Here is a 19,799-nt window from a genome sequence, read left to right as displayed (position 1 = left end):
TTCTTTATATGTAATATGTGACTGATTCTACATTGATATCTATATGATGTTGTTCATAATAGATGTAACCTGTATATTTCTGCCACAAGGCAGTTAACAATATTATAGTTGGAGAGATTGCATTTTTATCAACAGATCTGGACTGCTTACGCACACACATCCAGGCTCCCCCTTACAAACATCCTTCAAGAGAGACCAATCAATAAGCCCTTAACTCCTGCTTCTAATAAATTTTTAAGGCCTTAACTTTTAAATATGAATTCACAGCCAAGAGTCACAGTTTGAGGAAAGCCTCTAATGACAAAGATCAGAATAATAAAGGACCATGAAGGAAATAGAAACAATGCAGGGAGCTAAAAAAAAAAAAAAAAAATTAAACTAATTAATAGCTTCGGAGATGAAAAAATGTCACATACTTAAAAGAATGATTGCTATAAAAATTAATATCCATATAAAAGATAGAGCCTAGAAACAAAGTTATGACAAAAATTCACTGGCTGACTGGCTGATAAAGAAATTACCTAGAAATAGAATAAAATATCAGAGATGAAAATAGAAGAGAAATTATAAGATAATCAGTCCGGGGGTCCAACATTCAGCTAATAAGGATTCCAGAAAAACTAGAGGAAGAAATTTTAAAAACACAAAAAAAATTTCGCAGAATGAAGAATGAATTTCTAGATTGTAAAGAGCACACCTAGTACTCTTCACAATGAGTGAAAAGAAAATGCATACCAGTATTCAGTGAAATTTTCAAGCACCAGTAACACATCAACAATTTAAAAAAAAAAAAAGTTGAGAGGGCGGGAATGGGGGATGAACAAATCCCCAGCAAAGGAAGGGCAATCAGATGGCAATAGGCCTCGACACCCAATCTGGAGCTAGATCAGTGGTTTTCAACCTTTACTGCACATTAGAATCACCTGGGATGTTTCAAAGAGTGATGGCTGGGTGGAGCACAGTGGCTCATGCCTACAATCCCAGCACTCTGAGAGGATCGCTCAAAGCCAAGAATTCAAGATCAGCCTGACATCCCATAGAAAACTTCCGCATGCCTGTAGTCCCAGCTACTCTGAAGGCTAAGGCAAGAGGTACTCTTGAGACCAGGGGGAGTTTGAGGTTGCAGTGAGCTATGATCACATCACTGCACTCTAGCCCAGGTCTCAACAGTACCTCTTGCCTTAGCCTTCGTAGTAGTGTTTGCTAGGAAAAACAAAAAGTTGTATGGAAAAGGAACCACCACCAAAGCATACCATGTGGCTTAGCTGCAAACAATAGTCAAAATCATGTAAACGGTAAATTCTGATTTAACAAAATTGCAATATGAGAAGACAAGCATGGGTATGGGGTATGGGTAAGAGTATAAAAGAGCTAACTCTCACCTTCAAAAGTAGGAAATGAATACATATACTCTGAAACTGAAAAAAATCTATAAACAGTAATACAAGTATGCTGTATGGAAATGCAGACATAAAATAAGAGATGGAATAGTAAAAGGAATAGAAAATGATTGGCTCTGGGTAATGACAGTTGGGAGTGGGAGGAGCCAAGTCCTGTAGGAATGTTTGACTTTAAGCTACCTTCACATATTACTTTCAAAACTATGTTCATATATTACTTTGATTAAAATAAAAAGGCATGTTTCAGGGAGACTTGTCTTTAATAAAAGATCCTACAACATTTACCCATATTCAGAGGTATGTGCTTAAGGGCTTTAATCCTGTGTAGATATGCTTCTTTATTGTCCTAGAGAAATGAGTTAGAAAACATGGGCATAAACATTCTTCCTCCTAATACAAATCCTCTAAGAAGCAAATTGAGGATCTAAGAGAAAAAACTTTTATTTCAAAATTTTGGGGCATTTAAAAATGTTAAGTATTGTCATTCAAAAAGTTATATTAAATATTTTAAGAAATTTTCTGACAAAATACTGCATTACCAGGAAACAGAATTACAAAAAACATTTGATAACTCTGACATTCAAATTGGTATAATAAAAATAAATTCTTAGGCCGGACACGGTGGCTGGATCACTTGAGGTCAGGAGTTTGAGACCAGCCTAAGCAAGAGTGAGACCCTGTTTCTAATAAAAATAGAAAAAATTAGACCAGTGTTGGGGGGGTGTGCCTGTAGTCCCAACTATTTGGGAGGCTGAGGCAGGAGGATCACTTGAGCCCAGGAGTTTGAGGTTGCAGTGAGCTAGGGTGACACCACGGCACTGTAGCCAGGGCAAAGGAGCAAGACTGTCTCAAAAAAAATAATAATAATAAAAATAAAAAATAAAGTAAACTAAAATAAAATAAATAAATAAAATTCTTTATTAACAGAAATGGTAAATGGATATAACCCAAGATATCCCAACTGACACTTTTGAAGTTTTTATATTCAAAATTATCAATTGCATTAATAATGTGTAGAAAGACTACAGTAAAAAATATAAAAAGCACTAACTTCAGACACAAAAAGAAACATCTAAAAATTTTTTCCCTTCTAATAAACATGCTCAATGTGATTCTTTGAAATGCTTTGATATTTTTCTCCAAATTGTCTCATTAATTTGGATATAAAACTTGGCTTTTTTAAATCCCCATTAAAGTACTTATTATATTGCATTTTAATTTTCTGTCTACTTGTCTCTACCACTCTATAAACTGTCAGTTCAGCAAGGGGGATGCAGTTTCTCCTGTTCACTGTTATATAAAATCCCACTCACAGTATAGCACATTGCCTGGCACATGGCAAACAATAAATGAACACACACACGATTTGACTTAAGCATCTTTTACCTAATTTAGAATCTATTCCTTGCTTATAAAGATAATGCTTAAATATGAAACAAATTAGTATTTCATACATATAGGAGGAAGGTAAATGGAAAAGTACCTTTCAATGAGTGTTCCATTTTGAATCATCCAAACATCACAATATGTTCGAGACACCAACATAACAGCAATAAGCATCAAGTAACCTGTCTAAAATAAACCAGGTGTAGTAAATTAAATAAATGCATTTTAGAATATTAAAAGGAACATTACCTTAGTAAAGATTTTTGATTTCCAAAGTCAAAGCTTTTTCTAGTTTTAATACAGTTGGCTGACATTTTCCTTACATTCAATTTTTTAAAATAGTTTAAAAGGAACTTAAAAATATTATAGAAATGGTAAGAGCCTTATAGATCATTTAATCTTTCTCCTGGAGAACTAAAAAGTGAATCTCCTAGGCAGGTCAAATGACTTGTCTTCATATAAATAGTCAAGGACAGAAGCTAGGAGTATAATTCAGATCACCTGGATCATTGTGTATTGTGATTTTTCTTGTATTTTTAATATACAACTTTAACAAAGAAAAATGACAGTAACTGTCAATATACTGTTTAATAACTAACAAATATTGAACCCTAAAGTTTTGTGTAAATAGAATATATTTGATAAATTTGTTAGAAACAAATCTCTAATAGAGCCCCAGATTTCACAGGGCTTTCAATTTTGTTATGAAGGCAAGATTTACACACACAAAAAAAATAGACAAGGAAACAGACAAATTTAGGCAAGCATATTTGTATCACTTCATGTGGTAAGTGGTAGGAAGGGAAGGTTTGGAGGTGATTAGGACATTAGAAATATGCTAAATAGACCCAGTAAAACAAAGGTGAGAATGAGGATTAAGGGTTAAAAAAAGTAAAGGATTTAATGGAATAAATGGGATTAAAGCCATCTTAAGTATGCATGGTATTGCAAATCCAGCAGAGTTTACACAATATAAAATTATTGCAAGGTTCTATGTAAAACAAAAAGTGATATTTAGAGCATGTTACTTAAGCAATGCTGTGTGCAAGATGGATTATGAAGTGGGGGAGAGTTGAGAGGCTAGGCAACTGGCTAGGAGTCACCTCTGTGTGAGGTGAGAATCCTGCCAACCCTGATTCCCACACATAATTCAAAGCTGACCTTAAACCTTTTAAACTGGAAGAATAAGACAGTAATATAGAAGCTAAAGTCAAGGAACAGAGCTTACAGCGATGAGGAGGGGGTAGACATTTGTTGGATAATATATTCAGTTTCACAGTTACTAAAGGGACAACTGCATCTATTATGTAATTTTTGCCAAACAAACACTGTTTTTAAAAAAGGTGAAGATACTAGAAATATAGCCCTTTATGTGAAAGACAAGGCAGGGAGTCATAAGCATAGAAGTAATAAATAAAGATATAAGAAAACAATGTCAAAGAAAGTCTGTGCCACTGAGCTATGACATCTGCTACCCCAATATTTGCCAGACAAGGCAAGACACCATCCTCCTACTCTACCCCATAATCCCAAAGTTAAGTATTCAATTGACAATAGAAGAACGTTAATAAATGCTATCTGTAGATGTCACTTTACCTGTAATGCCAACTTTTAATTCAGACCTTAATACAATCTCAATCCTGTATTAACTATTGAGGTATAAAGGTAACATTAGACAATTATTTTTTTCCTTATTTTATATTCTTGGCTTAATTTTTCGTTAAAAGAAGTACCAAGTTTACTTGTCTCGCTTTAGCAAAATCTGGCAAACTTTGATTATTAACAGTTCTGAAATGCCATTATATAAACAATGTCCTCAGAACCACCACTGGCCCCATTATCAATGTGTTCATGCACTATGTCAGACCAAAGATTTGTAGTGATTGAGGCAGTCCCTTACCTTATGATATATACAAACTTCCACATACTATATGAATATGTGTATTCATATAACACATGTATTTTCATTTCTTTATTTCATACATCAATTAATTAATCACTCTATCTGTACCTCCCATCTTCTGTGATTTCTATGTGAATTTTTCATTTTCTTCAACTGGGGTTAAACTTGAATTTTTATATGCCTCTAGGATGGTTCATAAAATGACTTAAAGGCACAGTTAGACCCAGAAAAAATGGGAGGTTGGCCAAGTAAGTGCCTTCTGACTCCTTGAGATCTATTCAATGTCTCACATTCATTTTATATTTTACATCAAACCCATGCAACAGTTAAAATGAACATTATGCTATAACTGATTAGGTGGGTAATACACGAACCTTTCTAGAGAAGCTTGTATCTTAAATAAGGATTCTTTAAAACCAGGTAGGTTGTAGAATGAAATAACAATTAGTAATACCTGAAGAGTCACAGGAAAGCTTTACAAAGAAGATAATGAGACTTAAGCTATTTTTTTAAAAAACATACTCATTTTTGTAGGGGGGAGGAACAAGATGTCACAGACATGATGTTGTGAACAAATGAAAGCCTAAGTGTGTAGGGCTTGTTCATAAAATAGTAAAGAATCCTCTAAGCAGATGATATTGAAAGGAAAGTCAAAGTCAGGTTGTGATTTACCCTATAAGAAAAAGGAAGCCAAATGTTTTAATCAGGGTTTTAGAAAGAAGACTAACTGGAAAAGGAGAAGCAGCAAAAAGACCAATTAAGAAATTACAATAATCCAGGTAAAATACAGTGAGAACAGCAGGAATGTAAAGGGGGAAACTAATTTACGAGAACTCAAGGATAGTTGGAAAGAACATTAAAAATATAAGGAAAAGACCAGATCTTAAAAGTGTGTGATCCCATTTTTATGCTCACATACAAGGAAACCATACACCAAAATAAGTAAAAGGCTGATAGGAGCCAAAAGTAAAAAAAAGATCTAGCTGCATTTTTCAATGCATTCTTCAAGAAACATGTACTACTTCTGTCTAATTAGGAAAAACCAAGTGTTACTGCATTATTTTTTTAGAGTTTCTTAAGGGTGGAATCAACAAGACATGATGTCAAGGTGAGGGAAAAGAGAGCAAGTCCAGCAAGAGGGAAGAATGGAAGTTCTCTCTGAGCTTTGCTTTTGGAATATCTTATCCATTCTTGCTATTACTAGATTATACGGCTAATGCTTTTAAAAATTTGAACAATGCAAAACATTATGTTTTGAGAAGATAAATTTGGCAGAAAATATTTTAAGAAGAGACCCTGGAAGTAAGGCCACTTAAAGAATACTGTATATCCAGATAAGAATAGAAAAAATTAGCAGATCCCAGTGACTCAATGGTGAGGCATGGGGAGGTGGAGGAGTCAAAGTTGATGACATTTCTAGTTATAGAATGGGGAAAATGCTGAGGGGATTAGAGATGGAGAACACAGCCTTGTTTTAACAATCATTAAAAATGTTTATCAAATACCAATAAAAACACTCTAGATAAAAGGGCAAAGAAAAGAATAAGACTTTATTCCTATAACCAGCTGACTTCCTGAAATACTTGTTGGATTCAGATATCATTTTGGGTATATTAAAAACAATTAATCAAATATGAAGAAGCAGCCTTCAAACATTCTACAACAATGTGATTTTGTTACCATCTCAATTAATAAAAAGGTTTGTCTTTCTAAATTTAATTTTGTTTTTACTTACAGTACTTAACTATAATAAAGCCACACAATTTAGGGTGGCTGCACTGCAGTATTCTAGTATTTCACATAAAATAGAATGAAATAATACTTCATAATCAAGAGACTACTATTTAAAAATTAGCACTAAACAAGAGTACTTACATGACAGATGATTTTTTTTGAGAGGTGATGATTTAAAGACAAAAATTTCGTAGTCTTTCTTTACGTACACAGAACGTCTGTTCTGATCTCACATAACCTTAAAAGTTGAACACTTAATATTACAATTTCATAATACTTACCTCTTTACAAAATGTCCTAGGGACCATGATTTTCAGAATCTGTGTGAGCCTTGATAAAAACACCTTGTCCACCACAGCTCTCTCTTTTTTCCCCTCTTTCTATGTTAAAAAAGAAAAAAAAAAAAAAAAAAGCCCTTTTAAAATAGCTATAACAAATGTATAATAAAATTCAAGAACCATGTCTCATCTAAGTCAACATAAACAACTATGAGGACGGACATTGAATTTAGAGAGCAGATTTGCATCACCCCTCGTATTCAAATATGCTTTCAAAAAAATGATGCTATCTAAAAACTGGATAAGGAAGTGAAAAGTTCTAGAGCCACATGAATGTCTGGGAGAAGAACACTGCAAGCAGAAGAAACAGTAACTGCAAAATACCAAACTGAATGCCTATTCAATGTGCCTGAGGAACAAGAAAATGGCCAATCCAGCTGTGGAGCTGTGAGCAAGGGGTAGTAGATGAGGTCAGCTAAGAAATGGTCAAGTACTTATTGATTTTTTTATTATCTACTTCTTGATCAACAGATTTTTTAAAAAATCCTGAGCAGGATTTTCCCTGATATCAACTACAGGAACTTTTAGATTCTTAGATTTATCATTTAACATTTCCAATATACAATCTGCCACTCATTCTCTCCTCATAAAATTCAAAGACAGACAAGGTTCCTTCACTCATGCAGCTCACATTCTAGCAGGGGAAACACAGATGAAAACACACCAATAAATAAGTTACTACAGATAGATTAGGCAGGGCCATGAGAAACAAAAATAACAGTTCAGACAGGATAACCAGAAAGGCTTCTTGACATTTAAGCTGAGACATAAAGTGAAGCCACAAGATGATTATTGGCCTAGGGGTTGGGGGTGGAGGGTAAGGGAGTAAAGCACAAGTAATAAAAAGCACAAAAACAAAAATTCAGTGTTGGAAATAAAATCGGTGTGTACACTTCACAGCAAGATGAAAGTGTTAGAGCAAAGGGAACAAGAATGAGAGAAGCTGAAAAGGTAGGCGTGGCCTATAAAGGACAGTGCCTTGAGGCCACAGTGAGGATTGAGTTTGTTAGTGTAGAGGGATTTAAAATAATCTTATCTCCCACAGAGATTTTTTTCACTTTCACTTGATCCATGAAAATATAAGTACAAAACCATTTGCAAAGATAAGGAAGTGACATGAATAGCCTATAATAGAGGCTATTTACTTTATTATCCTTGGGTTGTTGGGAGAACAGGCAGAAGAAATTTCTTGGAAAAAGCAAGACATTTGACATTTGACAGAAAAGCCCCATCTCCTAAGTAACCCTTTTCCCCAGTTCCCACAATCACAGCTCACTTATCTGGCTAGCTACTACGCTCCTGACAAACAAATATCCATAGTATCGTAATTCTAATAGTTAGATATACTATAAGTATGTTTTAATTAAATTAATATCTAACAAGGCCGGGCGCAGTGGCTCATGCCTATAATCTTAGCACTCTGTGAGGCCGAGGCAGGTGGATCATTTGAGCTCAGGAGTTCGAGATCAGCCTGAGCAAGAGCGAGACCCCGTCTCTACTAAAAATAGAAAGAAATTAGCTTAACAACTAAAAAATATACAGAAAAAAATTAGCCAGGCATGGTGGTGCATGCCTGTAATCCCAGCTACTTGGGAGGCTGAGGCAGAAGGCTTGCATAAGCCCAGGAGTTTGAGGTTGCTGTGAGTTAGGCTGACGACACGGCACTCTGGCCTGGGCAACAGAGTGAGACTCTGTCTCAAAAAAAAAAAAAAAAAAAAAAATCTAACTTGAACATTAAGTGAATAATTTGTGTACTGAATTAGAATAATAATAAACTACCATCTATGTGTCAGACACTGTGTTAAGTGCTTTATATATACTCCTAATAAATAGGCACTGAGCATAGTACAAAATCCGAAAGCACTGTGTATACAGGATTAGATTAAAAGATTACGATAGAACTGGGTAAGAATCAGACTACCCTGTAACTGTTGGAACAGAGTTTCAGGATTTCAGGTCTTTCAGAGAAAGCTGTAAACCTCATCCTACTGATCTGCATATAGGTCCATGTACTTCATTCATACATGCAAGCATTCATTCAACATTTACTTGATCCAAGGCACTACTCCAAATGGTAAGGAAACACCAGTAACAAAACAGACAAAAAGCCCTACTGGTAGTCTATTTAGTTGAGCTAGCCTATTCTCCTCAATCCAAATCTTACCCCATTCAACATAAACCTCCGCTTTTAGTTCCCCCTATGAGAAAACATAGGAAGAAAAGAATAAAGAGAAGGCAATACACACCAACTACCTTAAGAAAAGTTAAACTTCTAAGCTCAAGTTTCTCCTCCTGTCACAGCCCCTTTCTCACCTCATCCCACCTATAGTCAACACCCTTCTCCATTCCTAGCTTGAACCTTAAGTAGAATCATTCTGAGGTGAAATGGTTACCTTCTGACTTAAACAGAAGACTACCTGTTTCTAGCTGCTCTAAAGGAATGATCTATAGCAAACAACGCAGAAGGTTAAAAAAGTTACAACAGAGTAACATGGAAGCACTTTAAAATATTAGCAGCCCGCTGGGTGCGGTGGCTCACACCTGTAATTCCAGCACTTTGCGAGGCCAGGGCAGGAGGATCACTTGAGATCAAGAGTTTGAGACCAGCCTAGGCAACATAGCAAGACCCAGTCTCCACAAAAAATTTAAAAATTAGTGGAGTGTGGCTGGTGCACACCTGTAGTCCCACCTACTTGGGAGGCCAAGGCAGGAGGATCCCTGGAGCCCAGGAGTTTGAGGTTGCAGTAAGCTATGATCATGCCACCATACTCTAGTCCAGGCAACAGAGCAAGATCCAGCCTCAAAAAAAAAAAAAAAAAATTAGCAGCTTGGCAGCTAACTGGTATATAATTCCTCCTCCTCGTTTTCTTCTGTTTCTGTTCTCACTGTTCCTATTCTTAAGCTGTCTAAAAGGTGAGTGGATTTTCATTAGTTTTCAATCCATGAAGGGAACCATATTCTTTTAAAAGTCATCACAGTGTTTTCTGCAAAGAAACACCTGGGCAGAAGGGCTGGCTCAGAAATGCTGGATTCAGAGAAGAGATGACAAGATGCTCTACCATTCTTCTTACATAATAAAATTCATACCTGAAACCAGTCTTAAGAAGAATACCTGCAGAGATAGTCATTTCATGACATTACTAGCCTTTCCTAAGAATTCATTTTAAATTCACAATTGACTTTCCCTACCTCTAAATTTCCCAGTTAAAAAAAAAAAATTGTGATGATATAAGTTTAATAAGAAAATTACAGAAACAGCAAACAAATCATTAAAGATCATTTAAGAGGTTAAATAATGCAACCGGGAAAAAAAATGTACCTAAAATTCAGGCAGTAACAAGGTCAAAGTGCAATAAGTTCCTATTGATATGTGAATCAACTTAGGCCGAGATGAACTACAATTGACTGAAAAAGAGATGTGTGAAACAGAAATAGTAAGTAAAATAAAAGGCCATATGGTGCTGACAAGAATGTAAGTATTCTGTATATTGTTGGGAAAAGTGTAAACTGATACAACTATTATGTATCACCTATCAAAATGTAAAACATATACTGACTGTAAAATATAAAATAAGCCAGCAAATTTACTTTTAGGAACTTATCCTACAGATATACCTGCATATATGCTTAGCCACATAAATGAAAAACGCATTGCATTCTGTTTATAACAACATAAAATGAAAAACAACCTAAATGTACATTTATATTACATACATACATCATAGCAAAATTACTCTATGAAGATTTTATACAGTTGTAAAAAAGGAAGTGGCTCACATTCATACAACAGACTATGATAGAACAGTTAAATTAACTAACTGATCTATAGCTATCAACATAAATGGATTAAAAAACATTACGCTGATAAAAACAAAGAATGCCATATGCAATTCATTTTATAAGTGGATTTAAAACTTTTCAAAAAAGTTTTACAAAACTTTTGAATATGTAAAATAATTCTACCTATATTGTTTATGGATATATATAAACACAAACACACCCTTCAAAAATATAAAAATATGGGCCAGGCACCGTGGTTCATGTCTGTATTCCTAGCACTCTGGGAGGCTGAGGTGGGAGGATCGCTTGCGCTCAGGAGCTCCAGACCAGCCTGAGCAAGAACAAGACCTCATCTCTACAAAAAAACAGAAAAATCAGCCAGGTGTGGTGGCGCAAGCTTGTAGTCCCAGCCACTTAGGAGGCTGAGGCAGGAGGACTGCATGAGCCCAGGAGTTTGAGGTTACAGTGAGCTATGCTGATGCCACTGCACTCTAGCCAGGGCAATAGAATGAGATTCTGTCTCCAAAAAAAATAACATAAAAAAATTAAAAAATGCATAGGAGTGTTAAATACCAAACCTAGCAGTGTTTACCTTTATACATTTTGAACTTTATACCATGTGCATTACTTCAAAATTAAATAAGTATTTTAAAATTATCTCATTATACTATTTTCTAACTCTAAATCTTCTCCTTCTTAAATCTTATGTCTTATGAAAACTGTCTCATCCTGCCCATCACAAAGGTTATGATTATAAAAAATTCCTTTTTTAATTGCTTTCTCTCATAATATATTCACTGCAGAAAAATTAGAAAATTCTGATGAACAAAAATTACATACCCTACCAAAGACAGCAGACAGACTTATTTACTAAAAATAAGTCATGTTAAACTATTCTAATTTTCTTCTTTGTTAAGGATATTACACCAGTATATTAGCTGACATGTAGAATGTAAGCCCCATGAGGGTAGGGATTTATTTGTATAACTATCATATACCTAAAGACAAGAACAATGCTGGGCATGTATGAGGAGCTCAATAAATACTTGTTGAAAGGTTGACTTATGAAATGAATCAATAAATTAATCAAGGAATTTGCCGTTTCTTAAAAATTATTGTGGCCTTAGTGCAGAAATAAGAACCAGATTTTGCTACAGTTGGATACAGTCACAGATGAACAGACAATAACTAAAAACAAAAACAAAGATTAAGACATGCCAGAGAGTAATCTCTTTGGTCCTTACCTAGTCAACACTATTAGCAATTTTGAGAACAAAGAGAAGGCAAATTAAATTTGTAGATAATACCTTCTACTTAACATACTAGATGTTAGTATTGTATCCAAAATTACACTAATAGTATAGATAGTGGATTAAACCTGATAAGCTAACATTTACAGGGATAAATTAATGTTTGTTTAAAAGACATTGACAGAGTTGCCATATGATCCAGGAATTCCACTCCTAGGTGTGTGTATATATATACCTAAGAGAAATGAAAATATATGACTATACAAAAACTCGTACACAAATGTTCATAGCAGCATTATTCATAATAGTCAAAAACTGGAAACAAGGGTCCTCAACTGATGAATGGATAAACAAAATGTGGTATATCTATACAACCGGATACTATTCAGTAATGAAGAGGAATGGAATACTGATATAGCAACAAACGATGAGCTTTAAAAACATTGTGCTAAGTAAGAGAAGCTAGGCATAAAAGCTCACATATTGCATGATTCCATTTATGTAAAATGTCCAGAACAGGCAAATCAATAGAAACAGAAAGTAAATTAGTGGTTGCCAGGGTTGGGGGAAGAGACTAATGAAGAGTAACTGCTAATGGGTATGGGATTGATGAAAAGTTTTTAAATTAGTTGTGTGATGGCCATACAACTCTGTGAATATACTAATAACTACCAATTAATATACTTAAAATAGATGAATTTTATGTATATTAATTATATCTCAATAAAGCTATTATTAAAAAAGAAATAAATCAACTGATGAATATAAAATGTAGGGGATCTGTCAACAGAGCTGCTCATCAGAAAGACACCTGAAAGTTATAATTTACCATAAACTCCACTTAATGTAAACAATAGTTATGGTGAAAGAAATAAAAGCAATTTTAGGCTGAATTTTAGCAATATGGTATTCATATCAAGGAATGTAATAACATTGATATTTTCCATGCTTGTCAGACTACATCTGGACAGCTACATTCTATTCTAAGCAAGATGTCTACATAAACTAGGAGAGGTCCCAAGAAATGTATACAGAATTGAAAAAGGATCAGAAACCAAGTCACATAAGAAACATTTGAAGAAATGAAGGTGGCTTAAGATAGAAAATAAAAAAGACTCAGAAGATACAACTATCTTCAAATATATTAGGGTCTACTAGAAAACTAGAAAAGACAGACTTGTCCTGTGTTTCTACAAAAGGCAGAATAGAATCAATCACTAAGAAGCTAGAGGTGGGGAAATTAATTTCCTCATCGGCTAGAACTATTAATAATACAGTTATGGCTGCCTCCTGGAGTAGTGCTTTCTTTTCTTTTTTTTTTTTTTTTTGAGACAGAGTATTGCTCTGTCACCCAAGCTAGAGTGCCACGGTGTCAGCCCAGCTCACAGCAACCTCAAACTCCTGGTCTCGAGTGATCCTCCTGTCTCAGTCTCCCAAGTAGCTGGGACTATAGGAGGGCACCACAATGCCCAGCTAATTTTTCTATTTTTAGTAGAGACAGGGTCTTGCTCTTGCTCAGGCTGGTCTCACATTCCTGAGCTCAAGCGATCCTCCCACCTTGGCCTCCCAGAGTGCTAGGATTACAGGCATGAGCCAACTATACCTGGCCTGGAGTAGTACTTTCCATCAAATGAACAGTAAATATTACAAGACACCTGTCAGGATTCCTATTTCAGAAAGAATTCCTACAATATGTAGTAGATTGGAGATGATACTTTTAAGTTCCCTTCTAATTATAAAATTCTATAATTTTATCCTAATTCAAAATTATACAACAAAGTAAAATAAAATAAAAATGAAATCCCAAAGAGTAGATGATTTAAAATTTTACCTCATTGTTCTGTAATGGTGGTTTTCCACTTTTCTTACTGCAGAGGGAAAAAAGAGAGAGAGCTTTATTTGGAAAGTATTATTAAAATTATTTTAAGATGTCAAAAAGAACACACCAAATTCTCCAAATCGGCTTCTTCTTTTTCATATTATGCTGAGATAGAACATGTTAACTAGTAATAGTCCAGCTGCCTCTTACTAAGCATTATTTACAGAAAGTGCTCAATAAATGTTTACTACTATTATGTAACAGGCATTGCGTTTAGTAAGTTTTATTAATATATGTGGATAAATACACATACATAAATGTATGTCTACTTCTCTGTCCTTGAATCAAAGCTTGGCCACGTGAACTGCTTTGGCCAATGGGATGTTAGCAAACTGATGCAGACAGAGGCTGGAAAAATGTTTGTGCATTTGGCCCTCTCCCTTACTACTGGGACTCTTTCCCCAACCACGTGAGTAATCCCAGGTTAGTCTCCTAAAGGATGAGAGAACACGTGTCATTCTCATATTACAAATGAGGAAACTGGCCTGGAAAGAGTAAGTAGCATGCCCAAGGCTCATACTCTACTACTGATCCAGGCTACCTCTCTACACAATATAATTAACCAGGCTTAGATCCTTTTTCTTAATATAACACATTACCATGGCACCCTGTGCTTTTACATAACATTGACCACATTTTTAATGTCTTGATGTATTTTTTTTTGCTGGTAAACTAGTTCCTACAAGATTAGAAGCTATTGCAGATTGGTTTCCTCAAAGTTCAGTTGATTATGGTATTTGGGGTATAAAATGTTTATTAGGGATCAACACCTGTGAATGGAAGGCAGTGAAAGCACGTTTGGGTAGAACTTAAACTGTGATGCAGTCCCAGCAAAATTTCAGCCACCCAGATAGAAAGCTCTAAAGCAAGTACTTTCTGTCCATCAGAGTGCTCTGTGGGGCATCAATTTACCAGACTTCAAACTATACTACAAGGCTATAATAACAAAAACAGCATAGTACTGGCACAAAAACAAAGACACAGACCAATGGATCAGAAGAGAGAGCCCAGATATAAAACCACCTCATAGAGCCATCTGATCTTTGACAAAGCAGACAAAAACATACATTGGGGAAAAGAATCTCTATTCAATAAATGGTGCTGAGAAAATTGGATAGCCACATGTAGAAGACTGAAACAGGATCTGCACCTTTTGCCTCTCACAAAAATCAACTCACAATGGATAACTGATTTAAACCTAAAGCATGAAACCACAAGAATTCTAGAAGAAAATGTTGGAAAAACTCTTGTAGACATCGGCCTAGGCAAAGAAATTATGAAGAAGACCCCAAAAGCAATTACAGCAACAACAAAAATAAATAAATGGGACCTGATCAAACTAAAAAGCTTCTACACAGCCAAGGAAAGAATCATTAGAGCGAATAGACAACCTACAGAATGGGAGAAAAATATTTGCATGCTATACATCTGATACAGGGCTGACAACTAGAATCTATAAAGAACTCAAGCAAATCAACAAGAAAAAAATAAAACAATCCCATTAAAAAGTAGGCAAAAGACATGAACAGAAACTTCAAAAGAAGACAGACTAATGGCCAAGAAACATATGAAAAAATGCTCAACATCTCTAATAATCAGGGAAATGCAAATCAAAACTGCAGTGAGATTCTCACTTAACTCCAGTGAGAATGGCTTTTATTCAAAAAGTCCCAAAACAACAAATGTTGGCATAGATGCAGAGAGACAAGAACACTCATACACTGCTAGTGGGACTGCAAACTAGTACAACCTCTATGGAAAGTAGTACGGAGATACCTCAAAGAACTAGAAGTATGTTATGCCAGGTCTTTATACCTCTGTCTTGGTCTGTCTGCAAATGCATGCTGCCTCAGGGAATTCGTGATGGGGGCTCTCAACAGCTAAGGCCAACCCTAAGGCATTGGGCAGAAGGGGCTGCCTGGATTCCAAATTTCTCACAGCTGGGTAGTAAGCCCTTCTTTAAAGGGAAATCTGGTTGGTACATCTCTGTGTCTACCAGGGTTCATGTATTACTTAACCCTCTATGGTAAACATCTAATTGAGCTCCAATGATGTGTAGAATGTACACTTTCAGTAATAAGATACCAGGTCACTAAACAAGGCTAGAAAGCCAAATTTAACTACAATTCAATAGACACTCTTATTTTAAAAAGTGCTTAGGTTTATTATCATTTCTAATTTCAATTGTATTACAGGATTATTTATCGTTTAAAATTATTTATGAATTGTAAAACTGTTTCAGAAAATGCATTTTAGTACAGCAAAGGTAATAATCAACAGAGTGAAGAGACAATCTATGGAATGAGAGAAAATATATGCAACCACAGATCTAAAAACAGGTTAATATCCAAAATATATAAGGAACACAAACAATTCAATAGCAAGAAAATAACCCAATTAAAAATGAGCAAAGGATCTGAATAGACATTTCTCAAAAGACATACAAATGGCCAAAAGGTATATGAAAAAGTGCTCAAGATCCCTAATAATTAGGAAAATGCAAATCAAAACTGCAATGAAATATTACCTCACACCTGTTAGGATGGCTATTACCAAAAAGACAAAAGGAAAGTGTTGGGAAGGATATGGAGAAAAGGAAACTCTTGTACACTGTTGGTGGGAATGTAAATTATTAATAGTAAGGCCATTATGGAAAACAACATGGAGATTTTCCACATGAGAAATTTTGATGGCCTGCATTGAAATTATAGCATTAGAGAGGAAAAGAAGAGCACAGAGAGATATTGGAAATGAAGGGTCTGAGAAAGGAAGAATTCTCTTAGAATAACTCCCAGGTTTGTTGTTTGGGTAGCTGGCAGATAAAGGCACATTCACTGAGTGAGGGCTTAAATCTGGTAAGAGAAAATGGAAGAATAGATTTGGGGTGGAAAGGTAAGTTCAGACGTACACAAAACAAGTTTAAAATGTTTTCATTAAATCCAGGTACAGATGCCTTATTAAAAATCAAATATTCAAGTTAGGAGCTCAGGAAAGAGGAGGATGCTAGAGATTCAGGAAGTCATCAGAGAAAGGGTGATAGCTGACGTCATGGTTTTGAAATCAGATGGCTTAGAACAGTATCTCTAGGACCTAGAGACAGTGGGTCTGAAGATACAGTCTTTACAGTCCTAAAGTTCTATGAGAAGTTTCTAACTTTGTGTTTTCATTTGGGTTGATAAATTGTAAATATATTAGTGTAAGCACATTCTGGGTTATCTGAATAAGTACCATACTACGACAGATTTTGGTGCCAGTATTTGTGTTGGAATGGTTGCTAACCGATCATCTAGAGATCACATGCATGATGAACAAATTTGCTGCATTAAAACTTGGATTAGGTTGATGTGTATTAGTGTAAAACTCAGAAAATCATCTACTTCAACTTTTGTACTCATACTGAATTTTTCTGTCACTGAAATTTTTAATAGTCAATTACAGGTGAAAGGTGCTTTAATAGAATTTCTGAGAAACAGAAATCTTTTAAAGAAACTTTGGTTTGAAATTGTGAAAATGACAGAGCAACATGGTAATGTACTATTTTCACTGCCACAGATTGATCAAAGAAAATAGGACTTACATGTAGATTATGTGTTCAGGCCAAGTGAGGGCCTTATAAGATGTCATGGTGAGCTCTGAACAAGGTATTTCATGGAAGCTGGAAGACAGAAAAGTGATGAGAGAGCTGACTGATCATGCAGCCCATTGCTGGGTGTGGGTATAGGTGTGTATGTATGTATATAGGTGTATGTGTGTATATATCTATATATGTATTTACATGTATATATGTACCAAACTTAAAAGTATATTTATTTTTGTGACCAGTTGTATTGCATGGATCCCTGTTTCTCTCTATAAATACCAACTTGTATGTTTATTAGCAGTAAGCGTTGTGACATTTTTATTATTTTAATCTTTAGGATTTTGTTTTAATATACATATACATTGTAAAATAATTACCACTAGCAAACTATATTCACCCTCATGAGATCATTACAACTTATGCATCTTGCATGACTGAAACTTAGTACCCTTTGACCAATATTTCCCCATTTTCTCCAACCCCCAGTCCCTGGCAACCACCATTCTACTCTCTGCTTTTCTAAATTAGACTTTTTTAGATTCCACATGTGAAATCATGCAGTATTTGTTTTTCTGTGTCTTGTTTATTTAACTTAGCATAATATCCTCCAGGTTCATCCATGTTGTTGCAAATGACAGGATTTGCTTCTTTTTAAAGACAGAATATATTCCATTGTATATACCACATTTTCTTTATTCATTCATCTGTCCATGGACACTTAAGTAGATTCCATATTCTGACTATTGTGAATAATACTGCAATGAACATGAAAGTATCTTTGAGATACCAGTTCGGATGATATCTCTTTTCCTTTGGATGTATAATTGAGGTAGGATTGCTGGATCATATGATAGTTCTATTTTTAACTTTTTTGAGGAATCTCCATACTGTTTTCCATAATGGCCATACTAATTTACATTCCCACCAACAGTATACAAGAGATTCCTTTTCTCCACATCCTCGCCAATGTTTATCTTTTGTCTTTTCGATAATAGCCATCCAAACAGGTATGGGGTAATATCTCATTGCAGTTTTGATTTGCATTTCCCTGATTATTAGGGATGTTAAGCATTTTTTCATATACTTGAAATATTTCCTCTGTCTCTATTATAATAGTTTCACGTGCTTTCTATGTAGTTTCCTTATCATTAGTCTCTATTCTCTTCCAATTCATTTCCACAGCCATATCAAATATGGTATGTATGTATATATTTACTGTACATATATATACACACATGTACATATACATACAAATATTTAACTGCACATATGTATAGACCTCATATATGTGCACAAAATACATATCCTGTGGAACTCAACTAAGGTAATGCTCATAACCTTATTTATTTCAATAAAAAAGAAAAAAAGATTCATAATTTAAGCATCCAACCAAAAGTTTAAAAGGAACAATAAATACAAGGGAAAGCAGAATAATCAATAAGAAACCAAGAATTGGTTCTTTGGGAAATAATCTAGTTTTAAAATGAAAAGCAGTACAAAAACATAGGATGAAAAATAAAGAAATAAGCACAAAAATAGATGAAATTAAGAAATAAATAAAAGACTTCTTTTTCAGCTTTTCCTTTTTTTTTGAGGCAGAGTCTCACTCTGTTGCCTGGGTGAATGCCGTGGCGTCAGCCTAGCTTACAGCAACCTCAAACTCTTGGGCTCAAGCGATTCTCCTGCCTCAGCCTCCCGAGGAGCAGGAACTACAGGTATGCACCACCACACCTGGTTAATTTTTTCTATTATTAGTAGAGACGGGGTCTCACTCTTGCTCAGGCTGGTCTTGAACTCCTGAGATCAAGCAATCCTCCCACCTCGCCCTCCCAGAGTGCTAGGATTACAGGCATGAGCCCTCGTGCCCAGCCTGCTTCACCTTTGTATAAAGAAATGTGAAAACCCGCACGGAAGAGATAATTTTCTAGAAAAATGGAATTTTTGAAACCCAATCCCCAGCAGAAACAAACAAAAAAAAAAAAAACTACATAGACCAAAAAACTGAGAAATTGAGAAAGTTGTCCAAGAGATAGCCACCTTCTACCCATTCCACTCCCTAAGACACCAAACCCAAAATATTTACTGCGGAATTCTACAAAACCCTCAGTGAAAAGATAATGCCAATGCTTTAACTGTTCCTGGGCATAGATAAAAGAAGAAAGCTTCCACATCATTTTTGCTGCAAATAAAACACTGCCACCAAAACCTAACAAAAATTGCACACACACAAAACTACAGACTATTCTCACTTATACTAACAGCTTTTTAAAAAAATTTCAGACAATGAGAATGTACTGCCTATTTAAAATTAAATAAATACTTTATAAAAAAATTTAAAATAAACATAAGCATAATCACTTTCAGAATAAAATCTAAATTCAATAGTATGGTACTCAGAGAACTTCATGATCTGGATCCTGTTCTCTTTTCCAGATTCCCCTCCTGCCGAAGTACAAATACTTTGTGCTCAAGTTACCTTAATGTATCAGGTTAAACTATGTGAAATTGCAATGATTTGACCATTTCTCACTTATAAAATGGCAACTGTA

General features: G+C 35.0%; 1 protein-coding gene across 2 annotated transcripts in view; it reads right to left on the bottom strand.

The window, feature by feature from the left end:
- Positions 1-19,799, bottom strand: part of ABCD3 (ATP binding cassette subfamily D member 3) — an 80,199-nt gene that overhangs the window by 39,608 nt on the left and 20,792 nt on the right. For both annotated transcript variants that reach the window (XM_069478235.1, XM_069478237.1), the window contains exons 2-4: positions 13,623-13,659; positions 6,705-6,803; positions 2,884-2,972 (exon numbers count right to left, since the gene is read on the bottom strand). In XM_069478235.1, the coding sequence (XP_069334336.1) occupies positions 2,884-2,972; positions 6,705-6,803; positions 13,623-13,659 (225 nt within the window). The remainder of the gene's footprint in view (positions 1-2,883; positions 2,973-6,704; positions 6,804-13,622; positions 13,660-19,799) is intronic.

Source organism: Eulemur rufifrons, chromosome 8 (genome assembly GCF_041146395.1).
Source record: "Eulemur rufifrons isolate Redbay chromosome 8, OSU_ERuf_1, whole genome shotgun sequence".
Lineage (NCBI taxonomy): Eukaryota > Metazoa > Chordata > Mammalia > Primates > Lemuridae > Eulemur > Eulemur rufifrons.
This window is presented reverse-complemented; position numbering and strand designations above follow the sequence as displayed.